This window comes from Cuculus canorus, chromosome 7 (genome assembly GCF_017976375.1).
Source record: "Cuculus canorus isolate bCucCan1 chromosome 7, bCucCan1.pri, whole genome shotgun sequence".
NCBI lineage: Eukaryota > Metazoa > Chordata > Aves > Cuculiformes > Cuculidae > Cuculus > Cuculus canorus.
In genome coordinates, this window is record NC_071407.1 from 16,363,351 (window position 1) to 16,378,796 (window position 15,446).

Here is a 15,446-nt window from a genome sequence, read left to right on the forward strand (position 1 = left end):
AGTAGCAAGAAGCTACTCCTTCAAAATCTCTACCAGGGTTCTGCATGTGGGCTGCTCTAAAAATGGAGAATTTATGTCCAGTCCTTTCTGGACTTGTGAAATGAAAGTAAATAGGGGAATAAATGAACAAATGGATCATCACAGAATCTTAATACTGTTAATGTGACAGTGATGTAATGAATTATATCTTAGAGGTAGAGCTATATTATCATAAAGCACTGCCCACAAGCTAGTTCATGCCCCTTTTTGCAAATTAACAGCTATCCGGTTAAAGAAACAATAGTATGAAAACTGAAGCAAAGAGGACAGAGTTTGGAAGTTATATGATAATTGTTCCATATTTAAAGTAAACTCTTGTAATTAGTGTCTTGGAGTAATTAGCTGTCTTGGAGCTTTAAGCAAGAAACAAAGTGTGAAGCCCAAAAGTCAGCAATAAATCCATTATGTAGAAATTCTAATTACTTCTTAAAAATTAGATGTGTTAGCAGGACATTGTGGGTAAAGTGCATGCTCTGCTGGTGAAGCCATCTTGCAGTTTGCCATTCTCTAATGTTTTTCCAGCAGCTCTGAAACAAGTTACCAAAAACAAGCAAGCAGGCATTTCATTTACTATTCAGTCCAAGCCATATGTTTGTTTGAACTGTTCAGCAAATTTTGACCACTTGTTTTTTAACTGAATATGATAGATTGGGGTTTTTTTTAATCTACACTTAACAAAAATGTTTATGTTCACTATTCCATCTCCTTAAATAACTCTGATGTTTTGCTTAGAACATGCAGACAATGAAGAGGAACAATGGTCAGATGATTTTGTAAGTACATATTTTGGGGTAGTAGGTAGTTACTGTAGCAACAAGTTCAGCACAAGCAATAATAATAAATTTTATTTTTGAATCATCTATTTGCTGTTGAACTTAAGATAACATTTCAGTAGTATTATTTGTTATATCAGCATTATTTACAAGGAGCTACTGATTTTTAGCTATCTGGTTGTTTACATTCAGCTTAGAAATACACTCAGAAGCACTGCCAGTGGTAGCCATGGATGCTAAGCTTTTTGGATAAGTGCATGACATTAACCAAAAGGATTTCTCAAACTGTAATTTCAGAAACCAGTAAGATCTTTTGAGGGAGGGAGGGTGCAAGGTGTGAGAAGAAGACAGCCACTTCTTCCTAAAAATGAAAAATTTCTGATAAGATTTTAGAGAACATTAGAATGAAGCAAGTCATGGTCATCAGCCATATAATTGCCATAGCGTGCAACCATCAGCCTAACGTGACTAGTTTCCTTCTGGAGTTAGCTCGAGTACTCTTTCAATAGGAAATGGAGAGGAAGTGGCAGGACACATCAGGAGTCACACCTGGAACTAGGAAGGAACTGTCCTGTGAAGAGAAACAACTGTTGGTTCGTAATTTGAAGACTGAACTCTTATTGAAGATAGCAAGAAGACAGGGAGCTGGAAACTCCTAGGAGTAGCAGAAGGGGAGGCAAGCAGGAGTGCCTGTTTGTTAGACAGGGAGCACCAAAAGAGACTGTGATGTATCCCTTCAAGAATACATTCTTGTAATTTAGTTACTTGTACTCCTGAAAGGATAGTTGTGTCATACACTGCTATGAAGTTGTAAGTATGAGATGACAAATGGAAATTTCTTTCTAGGACAGTGATTATGAAAATCCAGATGGCCACTCTGACTCTGAGATGTATGTGGTCCCTAGTGAAGAGAATCCTGATGACAGCTATGAGCCGCCTCCAAGTGAGCAGGAGAAAAAGAAGATTGCTTCTGCATTCCCTATTTCTAGGGGCGAATACGCAGGTAGTTATGGGCCAGTTGGCTGTGTCAGCTTGATAAACACTTATTATCAGTACCAGAAGAGATATTGCCTCAAATGGACTAACCTGTGCTTCACCCATGAGTTTGCTTTTAATTCTGACAATTAAGTCTTCAGTTTTCAGGGTATGATTTGTTACTAAAGCATGAAATAGGTTAGTATTGCTGCTAGCAATGTTTAGAATTTTAATATGATGTGTCCTAGAGACTTTGATAGACATCTGCTAACTACGATATTGAATCAAAGGTATTGTAGATATCACCAACTTGGCTCCAGATTCATCTGCATAATTTAATGCAGGAATTTGTATTGAAGATTAAGCACAGAGACTATACAGGTGGCCCTTTCTTAATCTTTTCTGTATCCTAAAACATTACTCCAAAAGCAGTAAAAAAGGTGCAAAGCAGACAAAGTATTCACTACATATTGTCCTCTAAGATTGGTCCTGAGAAGATTAAATATTTTAAAAACAAGATCAAGACTTTATTAACATCAGTCCAGCATAAAGGCATGTTTTCTCCCTGTTTTCATTCTTTTCAACCATGGGCAGATAGCACTGAAGTGAATGAAAGTCAGCTTCAGTTAGATGAATATTTGGGCTGTGGGGAAAAGAAACATTGGCTTGCTGCCTGCTTTCATTTTGGCATGATACAACACTGTTACTGGTTATAGAACAATCAAAGTGCTAAAATGCCACATATGTTCTCATAGAATTTTATCAGCACTTCGCCTTCATGTTCTTTGAAAAAGGGAGGAATTTTTAAAATGCAGTCCCAGAGAACCTGGCATAATTTGTGTTTTAGTCCCATCCTTTGCATTCTAACAGTTGTTTTTCTCATGTGTCAGAGATGTTCTTTCTCACTTTCTATCACCGAAGCTCATATTGTCACAGAACATACTAAGTTATGGACTACACCACCCAGCCACTGTCTTTTCCCCAAGGAGTTTAACAGTTGTTCATACAACAGTCGGCAAGTCCCCTCATGCGGCCTGATACAGAGGACTAAATTGTGACCCCAGGTGATGAAATAAGGACCAGTTTGTACACAAGTCTTTGCATCAGAACCAGAATATGCTCAGGTCCACTTTTTGACCTGAGCTGTAGCCACTGTAGACTTTTTTGCACAGGTAGAAGACTGTCCAGAGACTAACGTGTAACTTTTACTAAAATTGTTGGTTTCTTCCATTTTAAGACAATCGCACCAGTCACCATCAGCTTCCTCCTATCAGCAAACCTCTCCCAAGTACACCCAGTCCAGCCATGTCCAGACCAAAGAAACCAGCTGTGCCATCCCTGCCTTTCCCATCTCCTGCTGCAAAACCAAAAGTACCACTGAAGCCTAAGGAATGTAGTGATGATGAGGTAATGTCTATAGATATACTTGTTTTGACAGTTTAAAGAACTGATAACCCTGCACCAGTTGTAAGATAGACTACGCAGCAATACCATGGCCTGGTCTCTTTCTTAGCCTCTATTGTACCAATCATTTTGTACATCACAAGCAGTGACCTGCGAGTACCATGCTGATTCCTAGTGGATATCTGCCTACTTCAAGTATCAAGGAGGCTCTTTAGAACACAGGATAGTTTCTGTTCATCAATAACAAGCTGCATTGAGGAGAGAGCAGCCTCAAAGGGTAGACCAGGACCAAAGGGAAGGGAGGGGTTTTACCCATCAGTCCAGAACTGGAGTAATTTGGTAAAGGGTTTTCAGTCTTGGAGAATCTTATGTGCATAGGATGATAAATGTCTGAATAGCAGACATTTATATATATAAATATATATATATAAATATTTAAAATATATATATATATAAAATATTTAATAGATATATATAAATATATTTATATATATAAATAGCAGTCACTGTGAAGTAGCATCTATGATAAGCTGTTAACAACAAACTGTTGAGCCTGGTTATGGTGGCGGTTTAACTGGTAGATTTTTCTCCTGCATTTCTCATAGGATAATTACATTGTGCCAGTGGACCATGATGACGATAACTATATTGAACCAACAGAAAGCAGCATATCACTACCTACGAGATGTGAGTTTTAGTCATTTAAGTTAATAATGATTACCTTGTTAGGAACAGCAGTGGAAAAAATTGATGGAATTAACATCTATTGCTAGGTTTCGAAGAGTGAAGGTGCAGCTGTTAAAGAGAATGCAGCCTGGAAAAAGGGCACTTGGCTCCTTTGGCCCATGACAAGGCCAAGAAAGCTGTCACTTGGATCAATAAAATATTTATTCTTATTGTATAGATGCTGCTTTTAGTTTTTAATACATATGTGTATGTATAGAAATGTGTGTATACATACATGCACAAGTATATATGTACATGAGTAAAATGTTTTTTAGCTCCTGTGAGCAGATTTATGAAGACAACCAAGCCAGCGCCCCCTACTTCTCCAAAGCCTTCTCTTACTTCTGATATGCAAGGTATGTAGGTTTTATATTACTGTTAAAATAAAGTAATCCAAGACTGAGCAATATTAAATGACCCTTGATATGTTCACAACACAAACCATATGACATACTTCAGTAAATCAAAAAAATGTTCCACTTTAGTTCTTTCTGTGTTATAGTGGTTATTTTGCCTAGCTTGAATAGTAAATCTGCTTTAAGCATGAATAAAACTAGAACAAGTGTTTTGCCCCAAACCAATTTATATTTAGTCTTTTGCTTTAGTGGAAGAAAGCAAGTGGATCGATACAACAAAAACAATTATAGGACTTAGTACGTTAGTAATCCCATTTCACTATAGGAATTAAGACTCAATAGTTTAAAACCACATCAAAGTTCAACCTTGAAGAAATTCTGTATAGGTTGATGTTTTGTGTGTGTCCTGTGATAACAGTGTTCCTGTTTAAGTTCTATAAAAAGGAATGTATTTGGAAAAAGAAACAAAAGCATAAGCACATAAGAATCATGTTTGGTTTTGTAAATGCAGGAAAGCACAGCTTAGAAGGATTAAGCAAGTATAACTCCAAGTTGTTTTGCATCCTAGTCATGTCATTAATTGCTTGGAATGTAACCTTTACAGACTGATCACACAGTTCTTTAAATGTTTTTGCATATTCATTAGCAATGTGTTTTCAAGTCATAAACTGCATAAGCTTTTTTTCTGAATGGCTTAAGATTTTGTGAGTTACTTATCAAACATTTTAAAATGCCCTTTTCGATCTCAGCCTTTCTGTAAATCAGTGTCGAGCAACAACCAGCTCCTGACAGCTGTTACTAAACAAAATAAAACATCTCCCCCTGGTGGGAACGTGGACACTTCTCGGTGCAACAAAAGCGATGAAATCTGACAAATTGTTGAAAGAGAATTCTATTTTCATTGAAGAAACTTGGCCTAGATAAGAATGCTGGTGGTGCTGGTTTTTAGTATCTCTGAATTAAAATACTCTGTGGGACAGAGCTCAGGGATTGCTGCTGGCCACACAAATGAGCCAGCTTGTATTTATGATTCACCTGATCTCTTCCTCCCTGAGAGTCCAGGAAAGGCTAAATGCTAACACAGGTGTGATAACACATCTTTTCCAAACAATTCCAGCTTTGCACAACACAAGCACTTATCCTGGTTTGGGGAAAAGAGAAATTAAAAATAGAACAAACAAACAAACAAAAAAGCTTCTGGGGTGAGGGAAGGTTCATTAATGCAGGGACTGTTTATCAGACTCCCTGGGACCTTTCCTGATGTTCTCACTAGCAGATCGGGGCTGTAGCTTTGCTAGGGTCTCGGAGGCAGAATCAAGTTCTTGGCAACTTCTCAGTTATTTTTCCATGGGCAGAAGCATAATTGACACAAATTCTGATCAGTTTTTCTGGAAATGTGTAGTATGTTATCGCTAACCAAAGAACGCGTTTTTTCCTCCCTGTCCTACAGAAGTATACGAGGTTCCTGAAGAAGAGGTAAGATCTTTCTATAGTTTGACTCCCATTACCATCAGGGAGGGAAGTAATGTGATTGTAAAAAATGATGACAGAAAAGCTGGCAAACCAATTCAGAAGGTCTGGAGAACGGAAAAAAAATAGGAAGGGACTGAAGTTTCCTGGTCTTGTATAATATTGATCCAGTCTGGGAAGCAGCAGCCTAAGGGAATGCTTTCTAGAAGCAGAACTGCAGCAAAGGAGCAGTGACAGTTCTGGCACAGTAATTTTTTTCCTATTTGCTGGTACTGACATGACATACAGCCAAACAGTGTGCTCAGGGTTTCACAGATTTACTTGTGGTCACTTCTTGCCTCTCCCAATGTAGTGCAGATTACTGCCAGGTTCTACTAGAAATCTATATAAAAAATAAGATATCACTTTGAAAACATAAATAGGATCATATAAATGTATTAACACAAATGTGACCAAATAATTCAGTGCACTTTTTCATACAGGAAAAAACATCGCCACCACCGGTAACCAGGTAAGCCATTGCTACATGTAAGTGTATTATTTAAAACTTGTCAGAAAATAGTTTCTCATTTAGATATTGTATGTTTAATAAATCTTTTTCTAGAAGATCTACATACAGTAATTCTCTCTTTAGATTATCTACACAAAAGTTGACATCTGATTCTATGTTAGTTTCAATGACCCAAACATAATGCACATTAAAAAAAAGGGTACTTTTTGGAATTTTGAGGTGGCAGGGGAGGAGAAACAGAAGCTGCCTTTTGCTGTTGTTAAATAGAATTTTCCTTTCTGTTTTATTACTAGATTCACTAAGCCACTTCTGTCCATGCCTGCTCAGAACACGGAGCACTCCCACATGCACAGCATGACTAGAGACTCACCTAAGCTGGATAATTCCAGGTAAGTCAACAGCAGCTCCTACCAATAGCAAATAGTAGTGGAAGCAAAATTTTCTTCTCTCTATAGTGTAGCCCTCAGACATTAAGCAATTATTAGGACACACAAATTGCTAGGGAGTGTGGGACAAGGTAAGAATTGAAAGTTCTCATTTCCTTGCAGAATTTTGTCTTCAAGCCATTTTGCCAAATGGGCACTATTTTCTTGAATATCCTTTTAAGGATCCAGTGAAGGGGTAAAACATAACTAGAAGCCAGTTAAAAGTCCTGTTACCTACTCCTGCACCCTTGCAAGTGAGATATTTTTGCAGAGGATGGCTTAAAGGATTGCTTTTAAAGAAGCTGGAAACCATGATTTATGTTCCAAATGTCCGGAGGAAAAGAGGCAAAGTCCTGTGTCCCCTGAAGTGCAGGAAGCTGCTTTGTAACCACGTCTCATCTCTAGGATATTGCTCTACAAAATGGGCCAAATGCCTCAGGAAGAGCAGGTGTTATCCACAACACTGTGTGTTAGTAATTGGTGAGGTTCTGTGCTCAGCTGCATGGGATTCGAGATCGAGGACAGAAGTTCTTCTGGAATAGTTCCACGCTAAGAGCACAGCATCACCAGAACCACAGCAGCAGTGCATAACTGCAATTAAAAGCATTTATTCCTCCTCTCAATTAAATGCAGACCTCCTCATCTGTAGATCTTGAAATGTGTATTTGAGCCAAGCAATTAATTAAATAAATCCTACTCATCTTAACTTACTATGTATATTTTCCAGAAATATTTTGCCTCTTCCCAGAAATCGTCTTCATCCAAAAGCAGTGAGTAATTAATGTGCAACTATAAAAGAATAAGTTAAGCTTAGGCTGTTCTGTGTTTTCTATATATACACCTAGAAATGGATGCTTTTTATTATCTGGATTAAATAACAGAAACAGATGACTACTGATCTAATATTGTAATTGTGGCTATTAATCTTTTGGACAACAGAGGTACACTGGACATGTGTATTGATCCAAGTGAAACTTCAAATGTTTTAAGGGCTATAGATCTCAGGCCACAAAAATAATTCCTTGTGCTAAGAAAATACCAGCTGAACTCCAGGAACCTTTCTTTCAGTGGTGATGGGCAATTTTGCCCAATCTGAAACGCATTCATTGAGTCTCATTTCTTTCAAATGATGAATGATTAATACTTTCTGAAAACTGAATCCTTCTAAAATGCGAGACTGAGTAGTCTCAGTAACCAGTATTACGAGAAAATGCGGTCCATGAAAAGTAATTACAAGCTTTGGCTTCCTAAGGCTGTGTTTGTCATTCCTCTTCTTCTACTCTTGTTCCTAGTCTGTCCTTTCCACTGTGCTGGAACAAAAGTTTTCTGAAGCAAGCTACTTGCAATGTTTAACTGCAGCAAATGGGGAAAAAGCAAACGCATAAAACGTTCTTTTTCAGACAGATTAGTTCTATACATTGTTTTGCACCATAACTGTACTAAGAGTTGTGCTAGCACAAGAAAGGGTTCATATGAGAAGCGAACCACCAAGAAACAGGGTGACAGTAACTACATCAGCATCTGTGCCAAAAGCTATGTCCCAGCCCAGTGCACTGAACTGTCCTTAAGAAATTTTCAGGCTACCAACAACTACATAAAGAAATTAAGACGCTTAAAATCAGGAATTTGGGGTCATACCATAGCACTAGATGCTATGTTAATGCAGGTGGCATAAGAAAATCTTATAATCTTAAATTTCTAGATATACAAATTATTGTGGGCAGGGGTGTGGGGGCTGGGGTAAGCATTGCACACCTCTATGTAAATCAGCAGCAGCATTTTAGCTTCTCTTCCATCTCATCACAATGTTATTCCTTAGATATGTGTCCTGGTAGGTTGCTGAACAAGTCCGGAGTAGTGTCAAGTCCAGTACCAGTATAAGATTAGAAAAGGAAGTCTTTCTGAATGGAGGATGTTGGACAGAAAATCCACTCTGATCAGCACTAACAAGAATACTTCTGCTTCAAAACATTCTCAAGTGCTATATTGCACCTGAAAACCTCTCCATTAATTCATTCTCAGAGCTTACCTCTAGCATGAGTATCACTCTAGCTTTGCAGAGAATCACAAAAGACTGTTGTTTTGCTGGGGCCACACACTGAGTTTTACAGCACCTAGGATGGAGCTCCCAAACAAATGTTTATCTGTAAGATGGATGTGTGCAGCTCCTGGGTATTTGCAGTTACCTCGTTTGGCACAAGAGTCAGCCTAGGAAAGAACTACCCAGTGTAGTCCAAATTTTGGGGTCTTTGGTTGTGTAAGTGGCTGGCTCTTACAGTTTTAAAGAAAAACATGGGAATGAGCGTGATGTGCTGTGCCTTTCCATGCCTGACTATGCACACTGACAAAACAAAACAATAACTGAAACATCTGCTAACTGCTCCCATTCATTCCATGCTCAACACTAACCAGCACTGAGCATGGTAACAGAACTGTAACCCTTCCTCCTCTCAGAGGCCTGGGCTGATTAGGAGAAAATTAATGTCTAACTCCCTCAGCTGTTGAATGATGGATTACATCTCTTCAACCACAAAACGGATGCATTTGTAAAACATTAGTAAAAACTCATTATCCTGGTGGAAGGAAGTGGATAAATTGCTAACTCTTGCCTCTTTGAAAGGTACGTATCATATTGAAGTCTGATTCCCTAAAAGACAAGAAGTAGGAGCCAAAAGAACCTGGGAAAGACTATGTACTCATCCTCCTTCAGTGGAAACTGTGTTCTTAATATGTTTAAATCTGCTGCAAAATTTCTGCTTTCTAGCTCAGAAATGAAACATGAACCAAAAGGTCTTGCTGTAAAATTCAAGGCCAATTTTCCAATACTACAAGCAATCCCAAAGTTATTAGAATGTTCAAAATTAGATTTATGTTTACTGAAATTTTTCAAATGCTGCCATAAAAGCTGATAAAAAGTGTCCCGGATGCTATACGCATTTCGTACAAATATTGCTTTAAACATTGCTACATATAAACAAGATCAGATTATTTATTTATGTACTTCTCATTTAATAATAATTCCTTTTTTAATTGCTTCTCATAAAATCTAATATATTTTTTCTATTACAGGACCACGAAGCGAACAATAATAATGAAAGTAAGTATTCTGTACTGAAAACGTGGCAATATGAGTGGAATTTGTTGTCAGTATGTCACTGGTGACCTTAATACAGCATGTGGTGGAGTGCGTCAGTGTAAATTTTATCTGCAACAAGCAAAATATGGTACTGAACTGTTTTCTTAGTATAATCAGAGTGAAAACATGTGAAGACAAAAATTAAATCAATGGATATTTTTTACTTTTGTTACATTAACGCTGAAATGGCAGTGAGGAAAACCATCTGTTCAGATACAGCTACTATTGCATACTAAATATGTCATTTGCATCTCTAGATCACAGCTTCAATAACGCACAAGAATCCAGATTTCCAACTGGAGCAGCTCCATCTCCTTTACCAAGGGGCCTGTGAGTAAAAAATAATGAAACTACTTCTGTGGTAGGGAAGGGGTTAATTACTAGGTGTATTAGGAGCTAACTCCTACTCTTGCCTATGGCAGTCGGAATTCAGAAGCAATTTTTATTGCTGTTCATGGAAGATATCCTGACTAAATAAAGGCAAGGTTTTCTTCTGTTATTTCTGGAGGAATACTGCTTAAACGCCAGTGCCCTTCAGTGCGTGCCACTGATGGCAGGTGCTAGCTGCAAGGCTTAGCTTAGCCGCATACTGCAGCAATAACACATACGTGCCTATACATGCAGAAAGCTGTGTTTTTCAATAAAAATCTTCTGCCCAACTCAAGTTGCCATCCTAAGCATTGGACAGAGTGTAGCTCCTTTGCATTTCCAAAGTGCCTTTCCTGAGTACCCACACTACATCCGATACCCTTATTCTGCTACAGCTGTCCCATAAGGAGATGCTTTCTGTCATGTCCAGAAATATCTTGAGATTCGATGAATGTGATAGTTAGTAGCTAAATTAATTAACATGTCTGCTAAGTAACCATACTCCTTTTTCTCCTTTTTCCTCTAATTTACAGAAAGAAAATTTCTAATGCAGTAAATTCACCAGTAAGTTGTCTTGTAATTTCATAATGAAACAATAATTTTACAGGAGATTTTTAATTTATTGTGAGAACTTATCATGAATTTGGGTACACAGTGAATGTGTAAAAAGAATAGGAGAAACAGTTATGAAGAAAAGAAATACTTGGGTGCAGTTATATGAACTAACAGCAGTGAGAAAGCTCAAGTAGAAAAATATTTTGATTAAAGGGGTATTTGGATTCAGTCCTCTAGTATGTAAAAATAAACACATTGCAAGAACTGAAGGAAATGAGAAGAAGAACACGGGCCATTCAGAAGTATGCCCTGAAATGGGCAGAGCTGCGTGTGGGAAACATGGATTTATTGTAAGAGTGATAGCTCAAGAAAGATGCAGGATTTTACCAGAATTTGTCAGAGGTTTTTCAGTAAGTATTTAATCATTAGAAAAATATCCCAAAACTTCTTGCAGGAGGCAGTGAGAGAACTAGTAGAAATTTTCAAAGGAATTAAGTTGAAAAATGTTTTTAAACTGACAGTTGTTTTTCATTGTTTCAAAATGGAAGAAAAAAAAAAGAAACTGAAAGGTTGGGGGAGTTTTTACAGTGAGCCAAATGGACAGTTTAACTTTCAGTAAAAAAGTCTTCAGACATCTGTGAGCATAGCTTGATGAAGATGAAAATATTCAAATTTTGATTCGCAAGTATTTGGGGTGGACTCTTCATGTTTGGACTTGACATAAGAATGAATCATTTTTTACACGATAAACTTACTGATGGGAGTTAAAAAAGAAAAAAAAAGAAAAGCATGCATCTCTAAATTTCACTTTTGTCCATCTATTTAAATATACAAAGTGGGATTCTTTCCAAATCTGCTTTGCAAAATCCCAGTCTTCAAGGTGATACAACTAGAGGCTCTTTACAGAATGGCTACATTCCTACCCCCTTATCCCTCCAGGATGCCGTCAATTCTAAATGTAAACTAGTTCACAAAGTGTAAGATAAGCATGAGTTGTACGAGTGACATATGACTTAATATTTGGTTTCCTTCTGTTTTATTGCAGAAACCATGTTTACCTTCCAGAGAGACCTTAACTGCAAATGAAGGTAAATTATCTCCACTACTGTGAAAAAGTTGACATTTATCAGAATTTAATTTTCTTTTTATTAAAAACAGAGAAACTAACAACACCACATTCAATTTATTCTAGGTTTTTCAGAGAGGTTTGGTTTAACAGTTTTGAACTGGATCTAGCCAGCCTTAGTTGCACCAAATATCATTGTTCTCTAAAAGCAGTCACAGTAAAACTATTGAGGTTACTGGCAGGGTAATGTACGACATAACAGACCAGCAATGTGCCATTTAGTCCTCAGAGTGGAGAAGGAGGAAGGGAGGCAAAGTGCAAGTGCATCATTCCAAACTCAGCAAGAACTACTTCATACGGAGCCAACTCCTGGCATGAGCCAGTCGCTTGCACAGGCAGAGAATGCCTCTTGCCTCTGTGTAAGGCAGCAGCTCTTCCAAGCTAAAACTCAGCAGGAGCTGCTGGCCAAGAGAAGGGTAAGATGCAGCCAGCCAGCCACACCTTCTCTGGCTGAGCTCTTGGAGGCAGCCTGCACCAGCAGCTTGCCCTGGGTCCCACAGCTCACCTCTCGAAAGGAGTCTCCCACTGAGCTCCTGCAGGCATTCACAGAGCGGCTGCTTGCCTAGAAATTTGGTGGTATGCCACTACTCAATAAAGAAAGCAGCAGGATGGTAAGCTGTCATGTAAGGAAAATAGTCCAGTTACAATAGTAAAAGAAACCCTCCTTCGACTACTGGGACTCGCTTATCTGGGACAATATATTTCTGAAGAAATCTTGACTCTACAATTTGTTTTTCCAAACTACAGAAAAACCTACAGCAGCAGAACGACGACGAGGTTCCAACCAAGAGCTTCTGCTTCCACCCCTTCCAAGTGGTGCCCAAAAGTAAAATCACTTTTCATATTCTTTTGAATACTTCAATGCACCAGCTCCTACTGCTTGGTCTGAACACAGCTGTGAAAAGTTCAAAGAGGAGCACTGTTTTCTCTGCGGCCTTCTGTTGCTTTTTGAAAGTCTTATTTCATGACGCCTCACAGTAGCAAAAAGTAAAACATGGCACATGCATCCAAGTACAGTAACCACCACCAAAAAGTTTGTGAGGATATAATTAGGTGATGGAGATTTAAACCAGATGTTTAAATTCCTAATTGTCATTACTAGTGGGATATATAATGTTTTTTATATGCCCATATCTGGCCCTTATTTCTCTGTGGACAAGTGGGCAAGAAGCATTGCATGCTTCAAATCCACAATTTTAATGTTTTCACAACTGGGTAGATCTCCTCAGACCCTTCTGTAACCTCTTGATATTTATTTCAGGCCTTTACTCCAGAAGTCCTCAGTTCTCCCAAGTAAGTATAATTCACATTTTGAACTAAAACATGATTAACTTGTAATTTCAAATTAATCTTTGAAATAAGATTATTTAAAGATGCTGTGCATATTCATTAGTTTGGAATTCACATTTATCTCTGTAATGCATACAAAGAGAAGACCGAGTATGCAGTACCTTAGCTCAGCTAGTAAAGGGAGTATACCAGGGTTATTGTATAAATGGGTGGAAACTGGGGGCTTAGTTCCCTTTTGTGACTACTGGGGTTTTCTGCCAATGGCAGTTTGAGCCATTTCCCATCATAATAAAGATTCCATCAATCTTCCTTGCTGCAGAAGAACCCTAAATGTGACATTCCTGGGCTGTTCTAGGATTCTGTTGGTAGAACCCAGGCCGTTATTATTGTATCCATCTATTTATTCTTTCTCTCCATGGAAAATTAAAGTATTTTTATAGTGGTAAATGCTAAACCTCTACTCTTAAGAAATTCTTTCAGAGAGACTTTCAGTTCACTTTTGAAAACAAATTAGGCAATACGTATATGAACTCTATGCAGAAGTGTAAATTAGATCTAACATTTTTCTAGTCTCTTGTTAGCAGACACTTTCTGACCTTCCTACAAGCCCTTTTCTGCACATTTCAGTCTGAACACATCTTTATCACTGTAAATGGAACATGAAAATGCATGTAGAAATCTGTGTGTGGTGTATTCTAAACTTATAGAAGTTTATTAAGAAGCTGTTATTAGTACTTCTGTATTTCCTGGAAATGTTTGCTTGACCTACATTGCAATTACATCTCCTACACTGTGGAAGTATAAAAATGCTTCACATTCATGCAATAGACCGATGCTCTCAAGTTTGTCTGCTCCTGTCATAAAAGTGATGTGTTTCAACTTGTAGCATAAATTACTACTCATCCCTGAAGTGTAACTATTCTTTGAGGTCATCTGGTGCTGAACGATGCTTTGATGAGTAAGCTGTCTTTAACACTCTCTAATTCTGTGCCAGGTTCTATAACAACTTAATCATAGATACAATTGGTTCCATCACTAATTCCCTTCAGCAATAACCTGCCATCTCTTCCTTATCACCGTACTAGCTTAGTGCTAACCTTTATCTTCTTCATAAAATGTACTAATTTCTTGTATGGCACAGTGTCAGTTGCTCTACTGAAGTCCAGAGTAAGCACAGTACCATAGTTCCTCTTTGTAGAACTCCGTTGTTTTATGAGAGCACTGTAACACACTATCTACTTGGGTAAATGTCAGATTTTCTCTTGTTTACACCTTTACCTCCAGATTTTTATGTTCTTTCCTTCAAATTCTTATGTTCTGTTGAGTCACACAAAAAGGCTGTAGTTGCTCAGGTCACTTTTTTTTTTTCCACTTTAAGTATAGCAATTACATTTGGTATTCTTTAAATCACACAGTACCACCCTGCCTTGAAATTTACTTAAAGTAATTGTTACCAGCCCTGTAATTTCATGTCCCAGTTTTAAAATTTCTAGGATAAAGATTATCTGGATCCACCACTTCAGTTGTACTAAGCTATTTGAGTTTTGTTTTCCAATTTGGCTGTGAAAATTTCCATTTCTTTCTGTACCAAAACCACAATTACTATTGGTTTAGTTACCTAGATTATCTTTAAAATTAATAAAATTCTTAATTGCAGACAGCCCCATTTCTCTTTCCTTCTTACACAGCTAAGAAATCTCTTATTATTTTGGTTTCCTTTTTGTAAAGTCTAGTTCATACAGACTTCTGGCAATTCCTAATTCACATAATGTACTTTTCAGCTGTAGCTTTTGCAGCTGGTCAGTCAAAATTTGACAGGAAAATCAAATTTTTTATATTGAATAAGTTTCTTCAGGTGATCATTCATTATAAGCTGGAACTGCTCCTTACAATATCCCTGCTGTACTTGGACTGTAGCTTCCAGTTAGTTGCATCTTTACTACAAAAGAAGTACTAAACCTGCTTCAGGCAGATGTCTTTAAGTTCTCCAGTTCAATTGAATCTCTAATTCTGAGTCCTTGTATGACCTTCTCTGCAACATTATGACTTTCTGAAACCAATGTCTAAATCAGAATTATATTAGTGAAGACTTCACAAAGCAGTCTGCAAAGCATCATGTATTTTTACAGGTATTTTTACAGTAGCATATTTTTTCCCCCAATAAGTAAACCAAAAAGGAAATAGTGTCCTAGTAATAATAGAATAAATAACAGTTTTCTAGAGTCTTCTTCTCTATTATAGTTATATTGATCTTTACTCAGCTCTGACCACCAGTACCTATAGCAGACACC

The 15,446-nt window shown here is 37.7% G+C and overlaps 1 protein-coding gene across 5 annotated transcripts in view; it reads left to right on the forward strand.

Annotated features, from left to right (window-relative positions):
- BLNK (B cell linker) overlaps window positions 1–15,446 on the forward strand; it is a 94,337-nt gene that overhangs the window by 71,429 nt on the left and 7,462 nt on the right. For all 5 annotated transcript variants that reach the window (XM_054072224.1, XM_054072222.1, XM_054072223.1 and 2 more), the window contains 15 exons: window positions 772–812; window positions 1,659–1,815; window positions 3,025–3,194; window positions 3,797–3,878; window positions 4,193–4,273; window positions 5,724–5,749; window positions 6,226–6,254; window positions 6,548–6,643; window positions 7,407–7,449; window positions 9,749–9,776; window positions 10,073–10,145; window positions 10,718–10,748; window positions 11,785–11,827; window positions 12,613–12,691; window positions 13,127–13,158. In XM_054072224.1, the coding sequence (XP_053928199.1) occupies window positions 772–812; window positions 1,659–1,815; window positions 3,025–3,194; window positions 3,797–3,878; window positions 4,193–4,273; window positions 5,724–5,749; window positions 6,226–6,254; window positions 6,548–6,643; window positions 7,407–7,449; window positions 9,749–9,776; window positions 10,073–10,145; window positions 10,718–10,748; window positions 11,785–11,827; window positions 12,613–12,691; window positions 13,127–13,158 (1,011 nt within the window). The remainder of the gene's footprint in view (window positions 1–771; window positions 813–1,658; window positions 1,816–3,024; window positions 3,195–3,796; window positions 3,879–4,192; window positions 4,274–5,723; window positions 5,750–6,225; window positions 6,255–6,547; window positions 6,644–7,406; window positions 7,450–9,748; window positions 9,777–10,072; window positions 10,146–10,717; window positions 10,749–11,784; window positions 11,828–12,612; window positions 12,692–13,126; window positions 13,159–15,446) is intronic.